The sequence below is a fragment of the Oryzias melastigma genome, linkage group LG9 (genome assembly GCF_002922805.2).
Source record: "Oryzias melastigma strain HK-1 linkage group LG9, ASM292280v2, whole genome shotgun sequence".
Lineage (NCBI taxonomy): Eukaryota > Metazoa > Chordata > Actinopteri > Beloniformes > Adrianichthyidae > Oryzias > Oryzias melastigma.
The window spans coordinates 7,879,916-7,893,454 of record NC_050520.1 but is presented as its reverse complement, the minus strand read 5'-3'; the positions used below and the strand labels follow the sequence as shown (position 1 = coordinate 7,893,454).

Here is a 13,539-nt window from a genome sequence, read left to right as displayed (position 1 = left end):
TCTGTAATTCTTACTGTACTGGAGTTTATTTGATTAAAGTTTCCTTGAAACAAACCAAGTCTCTGGGTGATATTTTTCAACCTAAATCGCCGTCTTAAGCTGCAGCCTATATCTCACCTCAATCTGAGCGCAGCCTGACCCCAACTGCTGACCCGCTCCAGGGCCAACTGTTCATTCTAGCAACAATTACCCTCATCAAACCTTTGAGATCTTTTTAGTCACCTAACAAATCTGTGGGAAATCTTCCTTTGGGGTTTTGATGTACAGTATAACTCCTGACTCTGCACATTTGTCATCTGTACTCTTCCTATTTATTTAAAACCACGATCATGACAGAACTTTCCACTGTTCATATTTTTATGTTTACAGGTTTGTTGTGATGTTTACTCTTAACTCGCATCTCTTTAAACACAGATTTTTGAAACATTTTCCTTGCTGCTTATGTTACTTATTTTGTATTAGTTTTCCCTTTCAATGATGCTATTTTATATTAATTTATGGCTGCTTCTGACTGGGCTTCAAATGTACTAGTATGGCCTTCATCAAACAGGAAGCTCAAACAAGTTGGACGGATCACAAAGAATAAGAGCAGAGAAACAATAGACAGGAAGTTTGCTCCCCCTAATTAACACGAGGAATGCAATGACAAGTTAAAAAGACAAGAGCTGACAAAGTGTAGCTAGAATATTAGTGTAATTCAGATTAATACAAGTATGTTATTTAAAAATGAAACAATCTGATTTCTGGATTAAAAAAAAAAGTCTCACAATTGTGGTGTGCTAATGATGACAATCGGAGACCTATGATATTTTGAAATATCACAACTTGCAGAATCAGTGATTTTATTATTCCTCAACTTTATTTGTGTTGTTAGACTTCAGAATTAATATTTGTAAAACATGCTTTTGATAAAGTTTAGCAGACCAACTTCAACCAGATATGCAAGTATCGCTTTTTTTTTGTTTAAAAAACAAAACTTTCAAATTTCACAGCATTCCTTACAAATAATGAAAATGTCAACTTAAAATAATAAAAATAGCAGCAGTGAATCTGACAGGTGGGAGAGTTTTCTTTAATTGTTAAACATCATCTACAGCTTTGTGGGTTCACATAATCAGCTCGTTTCACTGATTCGGTGTCATTTGATCATCAGAACCTGAAATAATTAGGTTTATCAAAACAGTCCAAAATTCCTTTTCTAAACGTTGTTTTCTGAGCCCGCTCGCTCACTGAAAGCGTTCCTTTTCTTTTGAGACATGATGAGATTTCCGCTGCAGTGAGGTCAAGAGTTTGACTGCAGCCATTGCATGAGGGATGGTTTGTCCGTGATGCTCCACATATCAGTGAGTAGTTTTTTAGATCTCCTGGACAGAGACAAACAAAGGATGAATTATTAGAGACAAAAATGGATCAGATGTTTCATAGAAAACAGCACGAAGACTCAATCTAAGCACATTGTGTTCTTACGGATCGAAAACACGCAGATTCCACGCTTAAGTGCTCTGCGAACACTGCATATCTTTGCTTCAACACAAGACAAACATTTCATATCGAGAGGATTACACTGGCGTGTGCGTGTTTGTTTGTGCTGACAGATATTTCATATGGTGAGGATAAACTTCGGGGGCTATAAGCAGCCCCCAGACCGCAGCAGGCTGTCTGTTAGAGAGTGAGACGTCGCATCACAAATTTACAGAGACAGAAGAGGGCGATTTCAGAAAGTGCAACACGCTGATCCTCTGACGCCTGCAAACGCTACAGCTATCCGTGAGTGCACAGCAGCGTTCACAGATACCAGCGAGAACCAGCGGTCCCACATTTCTGAAGCAGTACTCTGTGATCATTTATCCCCTCAAAATCATAAAGCCAATGTCAATTTCTCTTGTCAACAAGCGTTTGTGAGATCCTGCAGCATTTAAGGGAGCTGAAACTACGGAGGAGTTTGGGATTTGAAGACACACCAGATGAGTTTCTAAGAAAGAAAATAATATAAACGTAATATGTACAAACAACTTGTTTACTCAAAGCAAAGCAAAATAAAAAATAAGACAGATAATTAATAAAGAGGAGGAATTAAAATATAACTTCCAGTTTCCTAGCTTTGTCAAATTTCCCATCATTCTTTTGTTTGCTTTCTCTCCTGCTAGCTTATAGCACCTCACAAGCCCAAGCTAACATTATCGATGCAACAAAAAAGGTGAGCAATTTGGAGGTATCCAGCTGTACAGATTTAAGCCAGATGCCAGGTTGGATGAAGAGAATTAAGACATTAATGGATCTATCTGTCTGCAAATGAATGCATCATAATGGAGTGGAGCAGGAGACTGGCCGAACCATTTCAGTTTCAACGTCTCAACTGAAAGCTTTTTTGAAACGTCATTTTTTCGTCTATTCTTGTTTTTTCACAACTTGAATAAAGAAATACAAAGAAGCATAGTTTTAATCTTAAATGATGTTCTTATCTATCTCCTTTATCATGAGAAAATGCAAGAAGAACATGTTAATAACACAAAAAACACGATTTTCACTGTAGTAGGTCTGCAATCCTACTTGGCAGATTTCAAGTTATTTTTGCAACATCTGTGAAAAACAAGGGAACACTGTACATGAAACCAGCTTTGTTTGCAATGTTCAAACTGACCAACATTGGTATGAGTATGTGCCAAAATACTCTGCAGTATTTCTGAGAGTATTCTGATAGAATACTCTAGTTGCAGTACAGTTGCATTTATCTGACTTAAAAACTATGGAAAATTTCGATTTGCAGAAAGGATTTTAGAAAGGTTTACCAGGTTTGATTTGACAACTTGAAAAACTATATCCCCAATTATCCAACCAATATCTTATATTTTTATTGATTAAACAACTTGACCTTGTCCAGGATTTCCGACTGTCCATTTTCTGACTCGGAAGTGTTAGCCCAAGTATGAAACTGCCTTCATCTGTGTGTTAAGGCTTAAACAAACTTTCAGTGTGGTGTTATAGCTGCTCTTTTAAAAGCTAACACTGCATAACTCAGCTGACCCCATCCAGCTCTATTAGTGTTTATTTTGAGTGTTTAATAGGAGGAATATTACTGTTCTTAAGAAATGGCATAAAAACCTGAATGTCATGTTTGTAACTTCAAAGTGACATGTAAATGACTTTAAAATGGCCTGGGGTCGAGAATACCTTCTGGCCTCGACGACGCTCTCCAGTTCTTGGGCTTTGCGAGCAGCGGTGCACAGAATGGGATCTGGAACGCCAGCGAGCTTGGCGACGTTCAGGCCGTAGCTTTGCCCTGCAGCTCCTTCCGTCAGTTTGTAGAGGAAAGTGATGAACTCGGGCTGAACGTCACTATCTGCAAGCAAATCACTCACTCAAAGTGAGACGCTTCTTAATGAATCAAATGTTTTATGAAGACGAGAACAAAAAAACATACCGCTGGTATCAGAAGAGATGCACGTCTCATTGAGCAGGAAAGCCATGTGGTAGTTGGACACATGATCAGGATACGTGCGCTCCAGCTCACACAGAGGAGGATAATGGGTCACAAAGAGGGTGAAGGATTTCACCTGAAATACACATTCAAGAGTCAAATGTTGACTGCAGGGTTCCTACACGTTTCTTCAAGTTAAATTTAAGACTTTTTCAGATTTTTAAAAGATGTGCATGTCAAAAATTAAGACCAAGTTCTCAGTTCATTTCCCATTTTATTCATTTATTCCCATTTTAAGATCAAAGCGGTAGATTTTCAGCTTATTTTATTTTTCAAACCAGCTGTAGTGTTGGTGCATAAACAATATTTTGTTCCTGCTGTTTATTTAAATTATAAAATAGTTGAAAAATGTAACATTTAAAATGTAAAATTGACAAGTTTCAAGCAGCACAACAAGCAGCTCATATATCAAAATCCAAGACTTTTTTTAAAAAAAGCTTTTCAAGGTATAATTTTTAAATAGATACATTTAATGGTTTTAAGACTAACTAAGACCCCGCAGGAACCCTGATACTGGTATTTAGTTTTTGAGCACCTTTAGTTTTAGAATGTTAATTGATTTTTTATTGTTGTGTATTATGCAAACAGAACCATTATTTTTTCTCTCTTTAATATAAAAATTCCAACTTTTACTCCAAGATTTCCATCCTTTTTTGTTGATTGTTGATTCTAATTGTGGGAATCATATCTCTAATCAGTAACTCCTTCAGCGTCCTGCAGCAATTTTGGTCAATATTAAATAGCATTTAAAGAGCTCTAAACTAGTTTATAAATTCTGAATACATACAGCTATGACAATGACTAAAATATTTACTTGTTTAATGCAGTTGTCATAAATCATCATAAATCCTAAAACAAGCTGAGGTCATTTAAATTCTGCTAACAATGTGAGTCAGACGGAGGTTCAACTAACTCCCCTTCAGAAAGCATTTCCACTCATAACTGTGGGGCTAGAATCCCCGTTCAAACTTTAAAATGCAGTCGAGGGATGGAAATATAGAACTTCTACACAACATTGTTGATATTTCTTTTAATTTTAGAAGTCCAGCTCTTCTCCTGCATTTACAGTGGGAGTGAACAAGGAAACGTTCAGTGTTTATTAGACGATCAGAAGAAAATGTTTTCCTTCTTCCCATAACTTTAGCATCTTTTCTCACACAGACGTATTTTTTCAAACAAAATGGAAGCCTTTTGGTCAGGTTTCAATTAATACAACTCTCAAAACTGTGGTACTAATTGTTTCTTCTCTAGAGATAAAAACAAGTGACAAACTTTACCTGATGTAGCATATCGTTAAATAATAAAAGTCGGCTCCTTTTACTAAATTGTTGGTTTTAACTTGTTGTAAGAACATCTTTCAGCTTAGAGATGCAAAGCGTATAATTAGCTAATAAGGGAGAATCATTTCTGAAGGTAAAATGCTTTTAAAGATTCGGACATTTCTTTAAAGAGCCTGAAAATAGTGAATAATCTTTTGTTTTGAATGAAAACAGTTCAGCAGAACACGAGAATAAGTGTCTAATAACCGTTTTTGTCTTTAGGGAGAAAAAAACGGCATCAACTTCTCTGTTTGGACTCGTATTTCTCTTTATTCAAAGTAAACAGCCTAAATTTAAATGTTCATGGACTAAGCTGATTAAAGCTGAAGGTTAGTTCTCCAATGTTTTCACTTCACCAAAAAAGAAGTCCTATTACTAACCATTATAACACTATTTCACTTCCACATAAAGCGGTTATAAGGTTAAAGAGTCATTTAATGCATCACAAGTCTGATGGTAGTGCATTATTATTATTCAATATTAAGAGAAAGACAAAGTCCAAGTGACTACTTCTTAAAAAAATCTTTACACACATAAACCTACCTGCTGTTATTCAGAATAATAATTACTTTACAATCATTTTTCATTTCATTTTTTCATAGGGCTACCAGAAAGTTCCTTTGTTCACTGGTTCCCTTCCACTGTAGGTATTTATTATTAACTATTTATTATTATTATTTTTAATGAAATGTACATTTAGCCCAGGCTACCGGTCCACCTCAACTCAGCTCTATTGGAATAGAGGAAGAAAACAAAGCCACCGGGTGATACGCCATGAAATGTATTCAATCAACACTAGTGGAAATATATCATGATAGTCAGGGAAGATTCAGCTGGAGAGAGAACAGAAAGGTCAAAATGCTGCTGGACTCAGAGTGTTGAAGGTTTGTGCAGATCAGGTATGTGGGGTTCATCTCTTCAACCTCAGTCTGACCCAGAAGAGGGTTCCCGTGCGATTAAAGATATTCTGGCTTTACTCCACTCCACATCATCAAAAATATGAACAGTAAAAAAAACTAAAACTATAGAACTGCTTCTCTAACATCAGTCATCATGAAATGTCAGAAGACCTTATTCTGGTCCAGTTAAGTCTGCAAACAAGCTTTGAGGGTAATTAGAGAAAGTCATAGTAAAAAAAAATCCTGGGGGAATGCTGGAGCCTATCCTAGGATCACCCTGGACCAAGGCCGGATATAAGCATTTCTTGATCGTTGACCGTCAGTAGCAGGAATTTACCAAAAATATTGAAAATTTTGACAACAGGTGTCACTTTGCTAAAAATGTCAACAACTTAAAGTTCCACAGCAATGTTTAGATGCACTTCATTTTACTATTCCCTTCTTTTTGTAATTCATCTTATTAAAGATTTCAACTCACTCTGGTTATTTGAGTTTTTATTGAGTTTGTTTAAGCTAATTTTGGCTTTCTTTCTGTTTGTCAAGCGATTTTGGCTTTAATCCTTCTAAAATGCAACAATCTAGCTTTTTTTTCTTTTTCAAATTCTGCTTATAATTATTAGACTTTCAGGTCTCAGTATTTGTATTTTTTTAGTCAAAATTTAGCAGCAAAAACCCAGACATTTTTTTTCATATGAAGTAGAGTTTATCTAGTATTCATTATTACTTGATGTGATTTTGACAGACTAAAGACCTAATGTGGAAACGGGAGAGTAAGTGCTATTTATTGAACCTCAAATGTTTATGAAAGTGTTTATTAAATGTGTATTAAAATCATATGCATTTGTGTGTGATGTGTCTGCGTTTCACCCATTTTAACTTTATGTGTTTTATATATTGTCTTTCACTATGACTTGTCACTTGCAAGAAAATGTGCATACAATTTTTGACGTGTGGGTTCATCGAGTAATGTTCTTGATATTTCTTATGTTCCGTACAGGTTTGCCCATTTTACCCAAAAGTGCAATGGTGACTAAGGCTTAAATTAAAGAACACACCCTTATTTTGTATTTCCACAAAGGTTCAGCAAACTGAAAGATAAAAACAGAGCAAAAATACAAAACAACCTCACTTATGGCTACACTGAGTTTGGAACTTTATGCTGAGTCATCAAGCTTTGCTGTGTTTTCTCTCTTTTTGTCAACTTGTCCATCTGTCTTCTTTTTAATTAAAGAACTTTAGATTCTTTAAAAATCGAAGAGACAAAACTTTTGAGGATGTTCAAAATGACACATTTGGCAGGATGCTGTTTGGCATTGTGCAACATTTAATCAAAACGGTCTGCACACCAGTGCTCTGACTCCTAGAGAATTGCATTATGATTCATTTACTTTTGTGCTATTTTATGGGGTCAGGATGAGCCAGGCCTTACATTGACGTGTTATCCATCCCATTACAAATGTGGGTGAAGGAGGAGAAGATCTCATGTCTGCCACCGACACCAATGAAAATTAAAAATCAGTGAGAAAAAAAAGTTCTGCGCACTGACTTGTGGGGTCCAGATGAGTCCACTCTCAGCGTCACGCACAAGGATTAATCTAAAACACCTTCCTGAAAAATTAAGCTTCTTCTAATTAGACATAAAACTCAAATTATTAACATTTCTCAAAATCGGAACCGATACTCAACACTGAATTGTAAAATCCAGATCTCAACCCAACAAGAAGTCTTTTCTGGAGAATAACAGTCCGTGTCTGATTTCAGTGCTGTAAAGCTGATTTATCAGCTGCAATAAAACAAAGCTGGAACCTAATTATCAATGTTTTATTGTCCTCTGTGCTCGAAAGCATCCAAGCTAACCTGAAATCCACCTCACATGTGCTAAAGCACTGAAAGGAATGTTATCAACAAGTTTTACTGAGCCTGCTTGGAAATAGAAATAAAAAAAAAACTATTTTAGAACCGTTTTGTTGACAACTGGTGAATTTAAACTGTTGAGCAAAAAGCTTTTATGTGTTAGTTAGCCACATTAGGGCTTTAATAGTTTTACCAGAGATACATTATACAGTAAACATTCTCCTCAATGATTCCGTTTAATGCTCGAAAACAAAAAAAAAATCATTGATAGATCTAAAAATATTTTTGTAAGCACTGAACTGTTTCTCCAGTGAAAATAGATTTGGCTAGAAAGAGCTCTTGTTGCTCCACTTGTTGCTATATTAGAACATCGGTAAGTGCTGGTGTTAATCATCGCCTTTCATCATAATGGTGACAATTAAAAAAAGGAATATGAGGGAGAGAAATAAAGCAATGGCCCTCAATGTGGAACCGAACCTGAATATCGCAACAGGCAGAAAACTCCACAATTAGCCGACTAACCAGCGGAAATAAGAAAGGTCACATGTCAGTAGTAATACTACAGAGTGAAAGAGATGGGCTGTTTCATTATTACATGCTCCAAGCAAGGATACGTAGATGTGACCCTGCTGAGACGCACGGACAGCTCATCAATAAGAGCGCGTCCACGCAGAAAAGGCAGCAGCTTCAGCTGCAGTCGCAGATAAAAGCAAAGCAAGAAGGGCAGAACGAGACTGCAGTCAGGATAATGATCTGATTATGTGTTAATGGCAGATCATTACACCCAACCACAGGGGGAAGACAGAGCCCTGCTTTGCAAAGCAACCATCTCATGACCCCACAGCAGAAACAATAATCAATTCTAGCCATTAAACATTTCATGGAGGTTAACTGTTCGAATGAAATCATTGAAGGTGATGCTGAAATAAATGCTTTAGTTTTATGTTTATTTAGATAAATCCATTCTTACTTCATCATCAACTCTGTCTTTAATTTGGAGCAACAGGCACGATACAATAAACTTTAGATCAAATAGTTTGGAGTAAAACCATCTGCAATTCTGTCTTATGTTTCTTAGTTATTTTTAAGAGTTTAAGTTGAATCTACAATGTGTGTAAAACAGAGAGGATGTTTTTTTAAGGGGGGATTGGACTTTATCGTCATTCATAGTAAATTAATTTATTTATTTATATTAATTATAGATAAACTTTGTTTTTACAAAATATAGTTTTAATTCCACAGTAACTTCCTTTTGCTTGAGTAAATTAATCTGGAAAATGTGGTATAAATAGTGAGTCAATGTTCGAGCTTCAAAAAATGATAACAAAAAAAGACTTTTTACTCAAAAATATATGCAGCTCATGATTGTAACAGTCCATTAAAATAAAACAAAAAATTAAATATTTGATCAAGTTAAAATGTTTTAAAAAAAGATGCAACTAGTTGCACTTTTTTGTGTTTGGCCTGTTACTCAAACGTATTGATGGTATAAAGAGAACTAGACTGCATGGCCCCTCCCCCCTCACATTACAAACAGGAAGTACCTGCTGACTCCACAATCCCATAGACTTCTATTGAGAAATAAAGTTATTCCTATTTGTCAGGATAACAATTTTTTTTTCTATATTTTTTTAATCAAAAGTTATAAACTGACCAATCAGTTGCCTCAATAAAAGCATGTGCCGCCCCTTGACCCCATCTTGAATGTTTGAGTGACAGATTCTCCAGAGCTGCTTTAAGTAGAAGCTCCCTCATGATTGGCGACAGTTAAGGTATTTACTGAGCGTACTGTTGTTCAAACTTTTTGAACCAAACGCCATCTTTTTCTGCTGCCTTACTAGCCCTAAGCACAAAGCATAGCGTAAAAGATCCAAAAAGTTACATTAAAATGATGTTGAAATGAACACAGTAAAATAAATGAGTGTTTTGTTGTTTTTCAAAACTATTTTTTTAGCAATTTTAAGAGGTAAACATAAATATTTCCAATGTCCAAGCCCTCAGTTTTTGACAAAAACCTGTTTATTACAAACCCACACATATAAAATTTGAACCTCAAAATCTATCAGAAGACCATTTCATCTACTGCATGATGCTCCCTTTTTGTTTTTTACTATAACCTTCTTTATCAGCATGCTAAGAAATAACTTTGCAAACCTCCTCATTAATCTGCTTTATTAAAACCTCCAGTGGTCAGGTTTTTTTGATGAAGCAATGGCACCACAGAGGGCTCAAAAAACCAACATCACTGCTCAGTGCAAGCCCACAGCATGCAGAGTGGTGGGACGTGTGTGGTGGGAGATCCAGGCATCAGCATGACAACGGCAGACCATTCCCTCCCACATGGAGTGATATGTGGCTCAGAGAACGCGCACATTCGTCTGCAGCCAAAAGTGAGCTTCTGGGTGTCGGAGACCTCCAGGGAGTTCACATGAGTAAAGCTGGGCATGATCCTTCTTTCCTGCTGTCACTGACGCATTCTCAAGAAAACCAGACTCCAACTTTTTCACATCAAACCCAGAACGCTTGTGGAGGCATTTACAAACAGTTTGTGTACTCGTGTCTTTGCCATTCCCTATTAAATAAAAACTTGGCTGAAAAAAAATATTGGAAATCAGACTTGAGATAATTTGGTCATAAATTATTCTTGTTGCTGAGATTAGAAGTTCTTTGTGGTAAAAAGCAGCTGAGGTAGAGTGCAGTTCAGAGTCTATATTTCTTATGGGAGACATTCTATTTCTTTATTAAACCCATGTTGAGTTCATAATTTGATTTTTATTTCTTCTTGCCACATGTGAGGAACTCTCTACCTCTGAAACACATTTTCTCAACAGAGCAGTTGATTCTCACACTGCAGAATATAGTTTCTGATTCTCAGTGCAGGACGGGTCTTGTTCTGTGGAAGCAGCTTCCAGCTTACATTCAGGAGGTCTGCATTCTTATCGAACTCTTTAGCTGCTTCTGACTAAGCTTCTTCATTTTTCTTAATTTCATCTCAGACTGTCTTTTTCTCCATTAAGCTAGCAGCCCTGGTTTAAAGTTTGTCTGAGTCTTGGTTAGACCCAAGTTTAGTGTATGTAAAATACAGACTTCTCCACTGCAGCTGAGTGAATGTTCAAAACGTGGTAATGGACCAAAATTAGAAATCTGTAAATGAAACTTTATGGAATTTTATTGTTTTTTCACAATTTATTCAATAACTAACTACTAACTAAACAAGTTTCTGCAGACAGCTCATTTTGATTATGACGCACTCTCTTATGTTCTTCAAAACTCATCTTTCTTCATTAAAACTCCTATTAAAAAATGTTCCTTAATACTGTATAGGAGCTTTTAAAGGACAAGAAAAACGTACGTCTAAATTTAAGGCGGACTGATTTGACCTTTGACATGAAGATTAGTCCATTCAGGAAGGAAAGAAAGCAAAAAAAAGAAGAGGTTATATATAAAAAAAGAACATTCACTGACATTTTCTAGATCTATAAACGCTTCTATACTAACTCTTTATAATAAAGCTCCTTAATAGTCTAGTAATAAATAAACATTCTAAATGTATCATTTTGTGTGTGATTTCATATTGTGATTACTCACAGATAATAAGTGATCAGCAAGTACTGTAACTACAAAAAAAATTTATTGTGATAATTAAGATTAATTATTTTCAGGTTTGCGATTAATTTGTTCGTTTTTTTTAATTGATTCCAGGCCCTAGTTACAAGTTTGTTGTTCACCTTTCGACTTATCCCGTCAGGGTTTACCACAGCAGCTTTCATTGATTCACACAGGTGGTTTGGCAGATTTTATTCCAAAGAAGCCCTTCCTGACACACCCCTGTATTTTAGCCGGGCTGGGGACCAGCACAGGGAGACCCAGACTTGGGCCCCATTGTGGCTATAGAGTTTAGTCAGTAGAGTGAAGGGTCTTGCCATAGGACCCACACTGGATTCAGCTCATCGTACCCCCTGGGAATCGAATCCGGGTTTCCTGCATGCCACTCCAATGTAGTTATAACACATAAACAAATATTTTAAGCCTTTATATGACATTTATAAGACAATAATTAGTATTTATAGGTGTTTTCTTAATGCCTTATAGGTGTTAATGAGGTCAAGTCAGCACAGTTGATGTTTTACAAATGTCAGAGGTTTAAATAAGATGCTTACAAAAGGGAATTATGAGAATTTGTAAATGTCTCAAAATGTGTAATACAGTCAAATATGTACGTTTAACCCTTTATAAGACAAAAGTATGAATAAAAGTTCTGTGCTTATCCTCTGTATGAGGACGAGTAACACAGTGTTGTGAATGTGATTCAAAATCACGGCAGAATGAGGATTTGTTTACTAGTACTTTCTATATAAATGGCGAGTTATCGCGTAAAACTATGTAAGTTTGGAGTCTTGCGAGCATGTGGCTGCAGTAGGACCGCAGCCATCTAAAGCCACCTGCTATAGACTGCACCGGCATCTGCCCCGGAATGCAGTGTGAGCTCGGGGTAACTGTATTACAATGTACAGTTAAACTGCAAACAAGCAACACTTGGATACACATTACTAATACTTCTTAATGTCTAGATTATTAAGGAATCTTGCTATAAAGTGTTACTGCTTCTTTCTCGAAAAAATGGCATCCTTTTTGCCCTTTAGTTTAGATGTCTTTAAATAGTTGTGTTCTTCTTTTTTAAATAAATCAATGGTGTTACACAACAAGTGCAGAGCTTCCTCCTCCTCAGCCTCACCAGCATTTTCTGGCTGCATAAACTCTGCTCATCAACTCTCGTCTTCAAGCTGAACTGAAACCGAGATCCTGACATGGCAACTTATGATAACTGGAGTTTAAACTAAAAATATCTTTTTGAAAATTATTATCATTTCAAAGAATTTGCATCAGAATGAGCAAAATAATCAGCACTTAAGGAAGTATGTATTGCAAATATGTCTTATTTTTCTGCAGAAAATAAGGAAAAAAAAGTGTGAACTACAGATATGCTGGGTTCAACCCTGCAGTATATCAATGAAAAGGCAACTGCAGCTAAATTGAGTGAATAGAATACTGTATCATGGTGATCACTGCTCAAGGTATGGTGTGTGGAAGGTTTTCCTCAAAATATATTTTGGTGTGATTATTTCTAACGGCCAGAGCCCAGATGAAAAAAGACAGACGAGGCAGCTGGGGATGCACTGATCCACGACTGGATCGACACTAAACAGAACCCTTCAAATGCTAAATTTAATCCATGCCCCCTTAGGTCATCGTGGGACATCTGATCTGACAAATCCTTTCTTTCTAAAAAAGCTTTGACGTGGTGGACAACACAAATACACACAGATGTGTGGAAAATGATTTAAACATTGGATGGAGGAGAAGCACTAAACTAAAATTAGGATTTTATCATGTTTTTGTGGCTTTTTTCTAATGATGGAGGAAATATGTTGAGGAAAATTAAGCTCAAAATTGCATTTCTGAGTATTTATTTACTCAAAATGTAAAAAATCTGAAAAAGATTTTTGAGAAAGAGCTTGTTCTGTAAAAAATATGATCTGCGAGCCACAAGCTACCTGCTCTGAGCTCTCAGCTACGGAGACGGGAAGGGGGGCGGGGTTGCTCCATGCCAACAGTGCCGCCTGCAACTCAGAGGCAAATTTTTAACTTTTGGTGCTCTGCAGAAACTAACAACATGGTCAGAATAGGTCTTCAAAGATAAAAAACCTTTGTGGAAGGTTTTCTTTACTGATTTAGCTTATTACTAATTTGACAGATGCAAGCAAAAACTACAATATCCAAGAAACGTAAGCATATTTTTTTTAAAGAGTTGAATACTTTGAAAAAAACAAAGGAAATGATGAAACCTTCTGAAAATCTTTGATGACATCTTTCAAGGAGAGCTCGCCTTCATCCGCCTCTCCAGTGCGATGAAGTCTGGTTTCTATTGTCCTTGCTCTGTCATGAATAATACCTCAAACCAGCCTCATCTTGGTTGAAATTCTCAAAG

At 36.3% G+C, this 13,539-nt stretch overlaps 1 protein-coding gene across 2 annotated transcripts in view; it reads right to left on the bottom strand.

The window, feature by feature from the left end:
* Positions 1-1,051: 1,051 nt before the first annotated feature.
* Positions 1,052-13,539, bottom strand: part of msh3 (mutS homolog 3 (E. coli)) — a 50,691-nt gene continuing 38,203 nt past the window's right edge. For both annotated transcript variants that reach the window (XM_024276196.2, XM_024276193.2), the window contains exons 22-24: positions 3,422-3,554; positions 3,172-3,340; positions 1,052-1,364 (exon numbers count right to left, since the gene is read on the bottom strand). In XM_024276196.2, the coding sequence (XP_024131964.1) occupies positions 1,283-1,364; positions 3,172-3,340; positions 3,422-3,554 (384 nt within the window). In that variant the 3' untranslated portion in view covers positions 1,052-1,282. The remainder of the gene's footprint in view (positions 1,365-3,171; positions 3,341-3,421; positions 3,555-13,539) is intronic.